At 42.1% G+C, this 14,765-nt stretch overlaps 1 protein-coding gene across 4 annotated transcripts in view; it reads right to left on the bottom strand.

Annotated features, from left to right (window-relative positions):
- The window catches only part of jmjd1cb (jumonji domain containing 1Cb), a 116,599-nt gene extending 109,960 nt beyond the window's left edge, over nucleotides 1–6,639 (bottom strand). For all 4 annotated transcript variants that reach the window (XM_080305680.1, XM_026177542.2, XM_080305681.1 and 1 more), the window contains exon 1: nucleotides 6,210–6,639. In XM_080305680.1, coding sequence (XP_080161806.1) covers nucleotides 6,210–6,365 — 156 coding nt within the window. In that variant the 5' untranslated portion in view covers nucleotides 6,366–6,639. The remainder of the gene's footprint in view (nucleotides 1–6,209) is intronic.
- Nucleotides 6,640–14,765: the final 8,126 nt, after the last annotated feature.

Below are 14,765 nucleotides of genomic sequence, written 5' to 3'. Positions count from 1 at the left end.
GTGTGTGTGTGTGTGTGTGTGTGTGTCTGACAGCAATGGGGGAAGGGTGCATCCAGCCATCCCAACTTGGCTTCAGATTACATTTTGTTTCCTTAGGCACCAGAAAACAAACCACTAACATTTGGTGGATCTCGTTACCGCGCTGCACAGACACCTCACAGCTTGGATGTCATATTGCAAAATGTAGCTCAATGCACTGATGCCAACCTAATAAATAAATATAACCATTCTACACATTTCATTTATTTACCTGATTGAACTGAAACGAATGCTATAACTAATGTGAGAAACGTAGTACTACAAGAATATCCTGAAGAATTTGCAGTACATTTAAAGTCTTAACTGTGCTCAGCTAACCTCCCAACAACATCGTTTTTCAGCTTTACATCCTGTGTGGCTCACGAAACAGACACAAGTGCTTCTTTTCTCCCAAATCTTTTTTTAACTATTCAATTATATAATGAAATTTAGAGTATTTGTCGACAGCTCTATGAGAGATTTTTACAGAGCATAAAAGAAATGAGTGCGCGGTGGTGAGAAGCTCGGCCTGAGATAATACAAAGCTTCTTCACAATATTAACAGAAATTTTACAATATTTTTTAACCATGTAACAAAATGAATTGAAGACCATGTGACTCATATGTACAGTCATGTGACTATAATTTGGACTGGCCTGTTGAAGAACACATTTTAAGTGAAAACTGAAAAACAGACGAAGCACCGAACAACAATGCAAAGAACTCAAATCCATTGTGTCTTGTACAGAATGATATAGTATATGGGTCTATTTCATGTGGACTAAGCCTACATCTACACAAGAAGCTGACAGCATCTATTCTGCCACATTTATTCCCTCTGCTTCTAAACAATGTTGTTATTCACGACCCAACACACACACTCACACACACTGCAACACCCATGCATGGATTCTGTATGTGGAAGGTTCTTTTCCACTCACAGCCTGTTATTTTCTGCTGATTAGCCACACAGTGATGGACCGAAGGCTACAGCCTTAAAAACAAACTGGCACCAAAGGTTCTGTACACACACACACACACACACACACACACACACACACACACACACACACACACACACACACACACACACACACACACACACACACAGTGGATTGTAATGAAAAACAAAAGCTCCTATAGGCAATGACCTGGCTGCCCTGCCCTTTCTATTCACTGTGAATCCAGATGAGTTTGTCAATTTTGTGTCTAATGTGCCAGAGTAGAGCTTTGCTGCTGAGCTTTGCCTTTTCTTTAAGCATGTGTCACTGTCTCTCAAGCAACTGAAAACTATGGGGGCCTATAATGCTGTTTAGACATTGTTTAATATGACTGCTTCACAGATGTTCAGCTCTCGGGTTAATATTTATCATTTTATATCAGTTCCATTTAAACCTGCTACCAGTTTGTGTTTCAGAGTGCTTGCAGAACCAATACTGGCTCAAATGCAGAGGAACTCACAAAAATCATCAATGGAGTAATTTATTTTCATTTTCTGAACTTTATTCTTTTTAAAAATCCTGCCAGAACCGAAGCAGAGCTAATTAAAATGACTTTAGGCTTCTCAGGTGGCAAACACCTAGTGACACTGCAAATAGATTAGGAAGTAACAAGAGCCTGACATGATATGACATGAGATGGAAAATAAACACACGTAGACTGAATCTAACCCTGCGGCTACTCATTAAATATCATTATAAGCAGAACCAACTGTATCAAACTAAACTGTTATTTCATCAAAACAGATACATTGTATCTTATTAACTAACAGTTATGACATTCTGTGTAACAGGATTAAGATTTAGTTACAATGTATTTGTAAGCCTGCTCCTGGGCAAAAAGATGCTCGTGAAGAGATAAACAAACACCTCTGGCAAGGGTCACTCTGACCAGGAGAGGAGTGAACAATGGTTCATGTCACATTATGTCAAGCTCACTGAGATGAATGAGGCCTACAGGTTGTAGTCCAACATAATGAAGTCATAGTTAAACTGCAGGACACTGAGAAGCAATCAGTGTTACTTGTTTATTTGTCAGAAAGTACTTTGAAAACAAATGATTTGAAGACAAACAGAAAACAGCGTTTAATCCATCCATCCATTCGCTTCCACTTATCCTTTTCAGGGTCGCGGGGGGCGCTGGAGCCTATCCCAGCTGTCATAGGGCGAGAGGCGGGGTACACCCTGGACAGGTCGCCAGTCTTTCGCAGGGCCAACACACAGAGACAGACAACCATTCGCACTCACATTCACTCGCACATTCACACCTAGTGGCAATTTGGATAAATCAATTAACCTATCCCCACAAGCTGCATGTCTTTGGACGGTGGGAGGAAGCCGGAGTACCCGGAGAGAACCCACGCAAACACGGGGAGAACATGCAAACTCCACACAGAAAGACCCCGGTCTGATGGTGGAATTGACCTCAGGACCTTCTTGCTGTGCGGCAACAGTGCTAACCACCGTGCTGCGTTTAATTCAGTGTTATTTATATAGGACCAAATCACTACACTCAAGGTAGGACTGGGTTAACATGAGGAAAATCTAATATCATGATATTTTTTTGGGCTATATCACAATAAACGACATATATCACGATATGTTTACAACCTCCAAAACCAAATGTTATTTTGAACCATACACCGTTCAACATTTTTTTTCAACATCATCATGAATTCATGAGACAAAATAAAAACTGAAAGTAGGAGTAATAACGGAGTAATAACGGAGTAATAACGGAGTAATAATGCCTTCGCAGCGTGTGGGAGAGGAAAACCTCATATGCAGACAGCTTAATATTTCTATGGCAATTTATACTCAACATGGCTTTATCATAACCATTAACCATCGTACATGCAAAAACTAGCAATACATCGAGTATATTCGATATATCGCCCACGCCTGACTGAAGATGTTTTATATTAAAGGTAAAACAGGTTCTGCCACTTTACTTGATATACAGCTTAGCCAGATGTCAAATTTAAGATCTTAAATAATTTTGACATAATAAAATCTCTGTCAGACACAGTCCACAGCATTTCATGGCTCTTTGAATTTTGAATATTAACCTGGTAAAATCACACAAAGACAATTATGATTATTTCCATGCTCACTGACTCAATCCACGAGTGTTAGAGTGAAAAATGCAGAAGTCAAAATACCAACGAGTTTCACTTTTTTGTTTTCTCATGTCATACCTGGGAAAACTCTACATTAACTCAATCAACCCTGATAATATAGCTTAGAAGACCTTTATAAACAACCAGTTACCAACAATGACCTCCAAAGCACCCTGTACCAACCCTTGAGTAAACACACAGGGTATATGGTCACTTAATTCGGAGCTCTTCATATTTACACACAATTGTTAAATTGTCTTATGCAAAATGAACTCTAGAAACTGTGAGTAGCCAACATGGTTGGCTAACCATGCAACCAAATGAATACGATATGAATACGTCTGACCGATCACATCTCAGTGCATCAACGCTGTCTGTGATCAGGTCACACGGACCGCACTGCAACAATCAGAGAAACAACATATTTGCTTTCTTTTTCCAAATCAAGTAATAAGCTCTTCCACTCCATATAAGAGTTAAATAGGGCTGTGCGATATGTCCAGAATCTCATATCCCGATATAAGACGTCTATCGTCCGATAACGATATAAATCACAAAAATGTAACATTTTCTGTAAATTCTGTGAATCTCGGGCAGCTCGACTTGCGTGAAGTGTTTCCTGTTGTGCGTCGTGTAGCTGGAGTCGAGTGTTTTAACCGATGTATGAAACGATACATTTTTAGACATAAGTTGTAACTTTCTAACGTTTGAGTCTAAGGTTTATTTTTTAGCACCTGGCTTGTCTTTTTTAATTCTCATCTGTAAATAATCTGTTCTTTCGCGTGATTCAGTTTATTTTGAAACGTCTCAACAGGATCTTGAGCTTTATTGTGAAACATAAACAAGCGGACACGCGATGGTGTTACCGTCGTTGTTGCTAACGACAACACATAAAAACAGGCGCTTGTCCGTCTGTAGTGTGGTTATATTAAATATAAGAGAAAGAACTTTAAGAAATTGAAGAAGAAGCCACTACAGCGACCATCAGAACCATGAACAAATATTGCTGTAAACAGTTTATTTTGCGACACCACCAAATAAACGATAGCGTAAAATGAAACGATAGATGTTTTTATATCGTCGTCCGATATATATCGATATATCGAACAGCCCTAGAATTAAATGCAACTTTAAGACAGTGAAACCAAGAGGATCGTCTTTACAGGAATTCTTAAGTGCTGTTCTGTCCAACGGATTTTTGATACACACTCACTGATTTCTACTTCAGCCACAAACGTGAAAAACATTAAGGGGCGTTCTCTTTTTTCTACATTTGTATCTGCTGAGTAATAAATCTCAGTGAGCATTAACAGTAAATATGAACTTTTGGCCTATCTGATCAGAGACACTTGACAAAGGCCTGGCAACCTGGCTTGACACACTTCCTCTAATCTACTCTCAAATCCCTCTCCACTGTATTCACTCTGATAGTTAAGCCCCTTGCTAATGAGACTGTGCCACACTGTATGGAATTAAAGTAGAACACTACTCCATGCCTAAGTTACATCACAGACAAGGACCAGCTCTACTGGGCATTAGTAATCTGGGGACACGGCTGTTGTCCAGTACAAAGAAGCACATGTCTGATCTAGTGAAGGCACCAACAATGTTTTGTTATGAAACTGTAATTAATTCATGAAAGATAACCACCCATGCCAGCCTGATACTTTGATTATATGAATAACAGAAAGCAAGGAAGGTGTGACAACACAAATTCGTCCACTCTCTAATCAAAAAGACATCAGTATTAATCAGTTGCATCTATGGTCTGCCAAGGACTAAGAACACTGAAAAAAAAACGTTTAAGCTTCAAAATCGTTGGAAAATATGCAAGAAATTAACTTGACAAATAAAATCATACACAAAGAATAAATCCGCCACAGAGCTCTGTGACAATCACATGATTAAATTCGCCATAAGCTTTAAAGCCAGACGCTTTACTGCTCTCAAAAAAGGGAACATATAGACAAAGACAACAGGCTAAAGCATCAAATCAGAGCTGGGCTGGGGCTTCTGCCAGTTATCTGCATAGGCAGTCAAAAAAGACTGAACAAAAGAAAAGGGGAGAATGCACTATACACTGCGTTCGCCAGCCAAGGGCTTGTCAGGGCAAATATTTCATTGTTTGCTGGCTTTGGCACGTTAGCCCGTTATAAAAAATGCCTCTTTATAGGAAGGAGGGTTGTGTATTTACTGCCCGGCTACTATTACGAATGCAATTATTACACGTGAAGCGGGAAACGTATGGGCACCTGCGTGACAGGAGCGTGACAGAAGGTCCTTTTTGAAAATGCAAACCATATATTTTACTTGAAGACAAAATGGCCTTTGTTCAGCCTGCAGCGAGCCTCTTCTGTTGTGTGTTTGGAAATCCTAGCATTCCCGCACCCGTGCGCAAGTCCGAGTGGCCACAAGAAATGCCCTAATAACACGGACGGAGACTAGTAACCACGAAGTAATAACGACTATTTAACGTCTGTGGAAAGCCAACTTGACACGCGTCAGCTGATCTGCAGTGTAAAGCAGGGACTCAAATTCCTACACATGCTTTTCTCCAATGACAACATGAGCCATTCACGTGTCACTCGGTGCTTCGCATTGATTATGTGTCAATCGACCCTTACAATATCCCTCAGGCTGGCAGAGGCACACCGCGCTTCAAATGATCTGGGCACTAACTGAATAACCAGCCCACTTAAATCAGTCTGAGCCACAGCGCGTGCCTACTGGAAGACACAAGTTGGAGGATTTCGTGTAAATAAGCGCAGAACTTAGACCTGAACTAACCGTTTGCTTTCCAAGCTACCACGCATTGACTCGCAGGCTTAAGCGGTCCGAAAACTAGCCAAACTCACACGTAAACAATGCAACACATTCTACTAATCAGGTGTGCATACACACCACAGACTCCTGCGTCCGAAGAGTCGCAGCGACCGAAAAGAAAGCCGCAAAATAATTTCCGCCTGGCAAGCCTACAACAGTGCCTCGCTGGCTAGCCACCAACCACAGAGATTTTCCCGTTTGCTTTGCATGTAACAGACAACTACGAGGACAAAGTCAGCATTTTCCTTACCGTCAGCTCGGCATTGTCGCTGTCACGATGGTTGACGGCCCGTATAACCCCGGACCTCCACGGCCACCGACCAATGTCGCCGATTTCAGGCGGCTCGGCACCGCTGACACAGAGGAACCGCTTCCCGACCAGCTCCGGCCGAGCCTCGACTGCCATGGCCCTTTGCTGGTCAAACCCCCCCACCCCCCCCGGAATAAACTTCCCAACAACGACGCCCTTGCAGACCTGTAACTTACGACATTAAAACAGCTCTAAATAATCCAACGGATGGGAGGAAAAGGAAAAAAAGAAAAGTTGGCCTTGCTGAAAGATGAAAAACCGACCCGGGGGATTTAAACGTGTAGCAGTCTCCACCCGTTCAAGCGTCAGTCGCCTTTTCTCTCCACTTGAAAAAACGGTGGAACATTGAACCGCAGCACAGCCGCCATCCATTGGTGTTTCTCCGCTGATCCCTAGACATTCACAAACCGCAGCACGCTGGTGTCCCTCCGCTCCGTCGAATAATTGGTACTATTTTTGCTAATACTACACCGACTATTACCGCCACGAGTCGAGGCTAATATAATGAACGGCTAATGTTCAAATTCCTTGTTATGCTCCCGCTCTGTTAGCGGGACTGCACTTCTATTTCTGCCATCACAAGCAGCATTAATATAGGAAGGTAACAATTCAGGAGGAAATTATGTTTATATCATCTATATTTTGTTTAATATGTTGTTTATATTAATATATATTATAAATAATGTAATCATTTATCCATTCTACTAAAGGTATACGTTTTTCATCACTATCCCAGTATGAAAGTTGGGGTTTTTTGGTGCGTGTGTGTGTGAGAGAGAGAGTTTTTTTTTTTTCTTTTTTCTTGCAAAATTACTATTAATCTCTACTCTTTAATGGCTACAAAGAACATACCCAGTGTGCTTGGGGGGTCTCAACAACAACAGTCTGCCTCAAGCTGCTTTATGTTGTAAGGTAAAGATCCTACAATAATACAGCGAATACCCCAACATTTAGTTGACTCCTTATGAGCAAGCACTTTGGTGACAGCGGGAAGGACAAACTTCCTTGTAACAGGAAGAAACCTCCAGCAGAACCAGGCTCAGGGACTGACGGGAAAAAGACACACAACTAGAGATTATTAATAACTAATAATTACATGCAGAATGGTGTACAAACACACATAAAGGTGAGTCAAGAAGAAACACTTAAGGAAGGATTAAGGGTCATCCTTATAATATTCTTTGTCAAAAAGGAACGTTTGAAGCCTAATCTTGAAAGTAGAGATAGTGTCTGTCTCCTGAATCCAAACTGGAAGCTGGTTCCACAGAAGAGGGGCCTGAAAACTGAAGGCTCTGCCTCCCATTCTACTTTTAAATACTCTAGGAACAACAAGTAGGCCTGCAGAGCGAGAGCGAAGTGCTCTAATAGGCTGATATGGTACTACAAGGTCATTAAGATAAGATGGGGCCTGATTATTTAAGACCTTTTATGTAATAATAAGGGTTTTTAATTCAATTTTGGATTTAACAGAGAGCCAATGAAGGGACACCAGTGAAATATACTCTCTCTTTTTAGTCCCTGTCAGTACTCTTGTTGAAGCATTTTCAGGCACTTAGCCTATTCATAGGTTTACAGTTTTTAATGTTGAAGCATTAATAAATGATAGGGCTTCTCTGAACAGTCTTGTTGCAATGGGGTCTAAAACACACATTGATTGTTTGGAGGAAGTAATTACTGAAGGTGAACTCACAAAGATCAATTGGACAACAAAAGTCTAAATAAATATCAATGGTATTGCGCTGTGGAGATGTAATACTTCACAATGTATGACTAGCCGAGTAATTGTTGTTGTTGTCACTGGTCGGATTTACTTGTTTAATCTAATTGTTATGTTTTTATGTGATGCCCAATGTCAGTAAATTATTGTGTCCTGAATGTTATGCATCCATCCGCCACCAGGTGGTGCGTTGTTGTTTGGGGGAGTCTTGTATCTCAGTCCGATCTTCTTGTTAACACAATTAGACTGAGATACAAGCAGTGGAAATTTTCTCAGAAAGGTGGATGGGCTCTGCCTTAGCGATAGGGTGAGGACTTCAGTCAGTCAGGAGGTGTTCAGAGCAGTGCTGCTACTCCACATCGAAAGGAGACAGCTAAGGCTAGGTGTTTTGGCTGGGCATGTCTTTCCAGGAGCAGGCCCAGGGTATACCTGGAGACATCAGATAGAAACTCTGATTAAGGTCCAGGAGGACGACAAATATCAACAAATACAATTAAAACACTTTCTGGGTCTTTGGTTGATTGATAACCTCGAGTGGAAGATTGTTGCCACTCACCCGCCTCAACTTGAGCTTCAAGGATTCTAACAGTTAGTATGACTCGGGTGTTGATTCATTTAAACTAAGATAATCCACCTGCTGTAACCAGGTGTCCGTAAGGCAGAGTACATCAATACGTTGATGAATTATTAATTCATGTACCAATAGGAACTTAAGAGAGAAACTTAATAATCTGCATTTCACTGTTTTACTCTTTGGTGCAGTTGTAATTCAGTTGAAATTAATTCATTTATATAGCGCCAAATCACAACAACAGTTGCGTCAAGGCGCTTTATACTATAAGGTAGACCATACAATAACACGGTAGACCCCGCAATAGTTGTAGATACCACATTGTTCTTTCTTTGGGACTTTTTGTTGTCTTTTGGTGGTCTGGAGCTGACGCAGTCAGGTCATCTACTAATCGGAAGGTTGGTGGTTTGATCCCTGTCTGCTCCAGACTGTGCACTGTATGAACACTGAGTTCTCAGAGTAGAAAAGCACTATATAAGAACCAATCCATTTACCAGACTGAAACTCTGCTTCCTGGTCTCAACTCTGGATAGTTTGGGGGGTTTGACCAGATCCCTAGAAAAGAGATTAGCTCCATCCAAGGATTGGATGTTGTAGCTCCTAACAAGACCAGGTATTCCCCAGAAAGTCTTCCAATTATCTATAAAGCCCACATTATTTTTTGGAACCGTTCAGACAACCAGCAATTTAAGAAGGACATGTGGCTAAACACATCACTCCTGGTCCAATTAGTGGGAACCAGAGAAAACTACCTAGTACAACATTGTTTTGACTGTTACATACTGATTCAATTCAAATTTTAGTGACCTCTTATTGATGTAGCTGACTGGTATTACTGCCAATGGGAGTTATAGTTTTACAGAATTTATGTTTATCCTTAGCCAACAGTTTCAGAGCTCCTGCGATGTCACCTGCTTTGGCCACTGGAAGATACTTCACTATGGTTGTTGGTGTCAGCTTCATGTCCAAAAACAGAATCAGCAATAGCCAGAGTTTGTTTGGTGTTGTTTATTGGGTTGGATGATTGAAGTCCTAAGAAACATGACATTTTGGCAATTTAACAATTTATTCATTTAACAAACACAGGCCATAGAACCATGTGGAAGGACGATACACAGCCACAGCAGGCTGGCACTTCCTTCTCATGCTAGTCACCACTTGGTCACACACTGCTGTGGGCATTCCATTCTTCAATGTCACAAGTCAGCCAATGTGAATATATTGGTCACTCTGGCATGAACAGCACGGCCAAGTTGATCCCACAGGTGTTTGGTGGGATTGAGGTCAGGACTGCAGGCAGGCCATTCCATTCTCTCCACTCCCAAATTCTGGATGTAGTCTCTAATAAACCCCATTCTCTGGGGAATTAACATTGTCATTTTAGAGGATAGAGTCCAGGCTCAGACTGTGGAGATATGGCATTGCTGTTATGGTAAGCTGTTTGGCAGGCAGGGGTTGGACCCAAACGCAGGACTCTGAGACGGAGAACTTAACTTAAAGCAGCAGCTTTTATTTGTTGGCAAAAATGAACCTAGAAACAAAATACATGAACAATAAAAGATAAATAAAAATTCAAACTTGGACTAATGAGCTAAACTTGGGAGATGAGACGAGCACCGACAACTAATGCAGAGAATACTGCAGCTTGGATTTGCAGAACACCAGCTTGAAGTTGCCCAGTGGCATGGGCCCTATCCACATCAACCAAATGTGGCATGCACCAGCAGATGCCAAATGACTGCTGTAGCATTATTGTAAGCACCTAGGATATCAGAGTCAGTGGCACCAAATCATAACAACAGTCGCCTCAAGGCGCTTTATATTGCACAGTAGATTGTGCAATAATACATACAGAGAAAAACCAACAATCATATGACCCCTATGAGCAGCACTTTGGTGACAGTGGGAAGGAAAAACTCCCTTTTAACAGGAAGAAACCTCCGGCAGAACCAGGCTCAGGGAGGGGCGGGGCCATCTGCTGTGATTGGTTGGGGTGAGAGAAGGAAGACAGGATAAAGACATGCTGTGGAAGAGAGACAGAGGTTAATAACAGATATGATTCAATGCAGAGAGGTCTGTTAATACATAGTGAGTGAGAAAGGTGACTGAAGAAGAAACACGCAGCCTACGTCTATTGCAGCATAACTAAGGGAGGATTCAGGGTCACCTGGTCCAGCCCTAACTATATGCTTTAGCAAAAAGGAAAGTTTGAAGCCTAATCTTGAAAGTAGAGATAGTGTCTGTCTCCTGAATCCAAACTGGAAGCTGGTTCCACAGAAGAGGGGCCTGAAAACTGAAGGCTCTGCCTCCCATTCTACTTTTAAATACTCTAGGAACAACAAGTAGGCCTGCAGAGCGAGAGCGAAGTGCTCTAATAGGGTGATATGGTACTACAAGGTCATTAAGATAAGATGGGGCCTGATTATTTAAGACCTTGTATGTGAGGAGCAGGATTTTGAATTCTGGATTTAACAGGAAGCCAAAACAGGAGAAATCTGCTCTCTCTTTCTAGTCCCTGTCAGGACTCTTGCTGCAGCATTTTGGATCAGCTGAAGGCTTTTCAGGGAGTTTTTAGGACATCCTGATAATAATGAATTACAGTCGTCCAGCCTGGAAGTAATAAATGCATGAACTAGTTTTTCAGCGTCACTCTGAGACAGATATTTCTAACTTTAGAGATGTTGCACAAATGGAAGAAAGCAGTCTTACATATTTGTTTAATATGTGCATTGAAGGACATGTCCTGGTCAAAAATGACTCCAAGGTTCCTCACAGTGTTACTGGAGGCCAAGGTAATGCCATCCAGAGTAAGAATCTGGTTAGATACCATATTTCTAAGATTTTCAGGGCCGAGTACAATAACCTCAGTTTGATCTGAATTAAGAAGCAGAAAGTTAGCGGCCATCCAGGTCTTTATGTCTTTAAGACATTCCTGCAGTTTTACTCATTGGTGTGTGTTATCTGGCTTCATGGACAGATAGAGCTGGGTGTCATCTGCATAGCAGTGTAAATGTATGCTATGTCTTCTAATGATGCTGCCTAAGGGAAGCATGTATAATGTAAACAGAATTGGTCCTAGCACTGAACCCTGTGGAACTCCATAATTAACCTCAGTGTGTGAAGAGGACTCTCCATTTACATGCACAAACTGGAGTCTATTAGATAGATATGATACAAACCACTGCAGCGCAGTTGTTAAGCTGAAGGAGAGGACTCTATGGCAGAACACACAGAGATGTAAGAAGTGCAAAAGGTGCTTTTTATTTACAGTGCCCGGAGTATTTACATAGGCTGGGAGGTTGTAAAATAAACGAGGGAAAACCAGGGAAGGAAGCTGACACGCATTCGGAGTGAACGGGGAAATCAGCGCACACAGGGTGGATCTACGGGAAAAAGGGAAACGAAGTTTTAGGGGAAGACACCAAACAATCGATAGCAAACGGCAACAGGCATGGGGAGAGTTGGGGAGCTCACTTGTCACAAATCTCCGGGATGCAGAGGTAGATCTCAAGGTTGATCTCCATAGAAATCCAGGAAATGCGGCTTCACCAGCACCTGGCAGCACCAGCACCAGCACCAGCACCTGGACCCATCACCCGGGTGATGGGTCCAGCTAAGGATACAGGAATGCGGATAAGCAGACCAAATCCAAAACATGGGTTTGCCGTAGTGCACACCGCACAGCTCAATCAACACATTAAAACTCAGGGAGGCGACAACATTCCGACACCAGGCGTCCGTCGCGCTGCTCCTTAAGAACGCGCTATCAAATGACGTCTGATGTACCGCTGGTGTGCCAGCATCCTGTGACACACCGCCCCAACTACCTGTGCTGAAAAAGGAAGCAAAACCCATGAAACCACACCAGAGAGACCCCACCAACTCCTAATAGCAGTACCTGTAATACCTACAGCATGTTCTAATCGCTCTAATAGGATATTATGGTCGACAGTATCGAACGCTGCACTGAGGTCTAGCAGGACAAGCACAGAGATGAGTCCACTGTCAGAGGCCATAAGAAGATCATTTGTAACCTTCACTAAAGCTGTTTCTGTGCTGCAGGCATGTGCAGGCAAGGATGTTTGATATGAAAGGAAGGTTGGAGATTGGCCTATAATTAGCTAAGACTGCTGGGTCTAGAGATGCTTTTTGAGTAAAGGTTTAACTACAGCCAGCTTGAAGGCCTGTGGTACATAGCTGATTATTAGAGATAGGTTGATCATATTTAAGATTGAAGCATTAAAATGGTAGAAGTTAACTCAGAAAGATCAATGGGAGAAAAAGACTAAATGAATATCAATGGTAATGAAAGTAGCTGTAGATAATGTTACATCTGTGAGATGATTATGAGTTATTTTTCTCTAATGGTTAAAATATCTATCTATCTATCTATCTATCTATCTATCTATCTATCTATCTATCTATCTATCTATCTATCTATCTATCTATCTATCTATCTATCTATCTATCTATCTATCTGAATTTAAAATGCAGCTGGCATGTTTGATCTCTCTCCTGTGTGGTTTACTCCACGTCTTCCATCGACTTACTATAAACAAGCAAGACTAAAAAAGGAGCAGTGAAGGCAAGAGGAGGAGAATAGGGCAGAGCAAAGCAGAATGAGAGAGGGAAGGTCTGTGTGAGTCTCCTACTCATGTGTAGCCCTGTCCAGGATTGCGCATTTGTGTGCTTTTGCGTTCATGTGCTTACGTCTCAATGGAGTGGAGTGGAGGCATCTTAAGGACATCGTCAAGGTTTATATGCGTGAAGCATGTAGCAATCAGCCTGCAGTGATCTCCAGGCTTGTGGGATGCAAGATAAGGAGAGAGCGAGAGCTTGACGAGCGATGGAAGAAGAGCGGCATTGAAAAAAAAAGGGAAAAGATCCTGAGGAAATGCAGTCATAGAACGGACGGACAAGGAAATGCAAGAAAGAGAAAACAAAAGAGTACGAAGAAGGCACAGAGCAGCGGTAGGTATCAGCAGACGAGTAAGACCAATTTGAAAGCAAGAGTATTGTGATAACTATGAAGAAATGACACTGTGGGATGAACATTATTGGATTCTATACTGTACTGTACACATTTATATTGTGCTTTTACATAATACAAGACCTGCTGGGGAGCTCTGCTAAAGACATCCCAGTTCCTTAAATTAGCAGAAGAACTCACTGCATATTCAAGGTTCTTTATTTGTCACATGCATAGTTATACAAGTATAACACACAGTGAAATGTAGCCTGACACGCTCCTCGACATGTGCATATTCATGCTATTTAAAGAAATACTTCAACGGCTTTCTAGATTTCTAGCCCTAGATGAGTTGGTCAGATGTGACCAGTCACAGTCAGTGTACAGCTGAGTAGGGATGTGTTTGGTCTTCTTCGTCTTTCAGCGGCCTCCATCTAGCCCTATCCCTACCATCCTCCATCACACCAAGCCTCTCACTATCCCTCCTCTGCACACATCCAAATCATTTCAACCCTGCCTCTCTGACTTTGTCCCTCTGATATACTCATTTCCAATCCTGACCAGCCTGGTCCTGCTCTGCTTCTGGTTTTTCGTCAGCACTACCATCTCCAAACCATACATCATAGCAGTTCTCCATACCAGCTTATAAACTTTTCCTTTCACTCTTTCTGCTGTCCTCCTGACACTCAGTCCGCACTGCCTGCTCTCTTCTTCACAGATTTTGTGCACTGTCTGTTGTTTTGGATAATAATGTCCAGGTATTTAAATGTATCTACTTTCAAACACTTGACTCATCCCTCTTCTCTTCAGTGCATACCTTCACCTCTCTAGGCTCTGTTCCATCTGCTCCATACTCTCCTTACAGATCACTGTAGTCCATGCCTGACCTCATGTGCCAACTTGTCCAACACTATCACAAATAATGAGGGGCTCTCAGAACATCTGTGATATAATCCCAGCTGCATCTTGAACCCATCTGTTACTTCCACCCTACAGCTCACCACTGTCTCGCTGTCCTTATCGATGCCCTCCACCACGCTCGCATACTTCTCTGACACTTTTGACTTCTTCATCCAGTACCACACTTCTTCTCTTGGCACCCTATGATATGGCTTCTCTAGATCCACAAAGACACAGATCAGCTCCATCTGACCTTCTCTAGATTGCATTGGTAGTGCTCTTTCTGGGCAAGTACAGCTTCATGCTCACTAATCATTACCACTCTTTTTATCCTAGCTT

The sequence above is a fragment of the Astatotilapia calliptera genome, chromosome 8 (genome assembly GCF_964374335.1).
Source record: "Astatotilapia calliptera chromosome 8, fAstCal68.1, whole genome shotgun sequence".
In the NCBI taxonomy this organism is placed as follows: domain Eukaryota; kingdom Metazoa; phylum Chordata; class Actinopteri; order Cichliformes; family Cichlidae; genus Astatotilapia; species Astatotilapia calliptera.
Note: the sequence above shows the minus strand (reverse complement) of the source record. Positions and strands in the feature narration are given on the sequence as shown.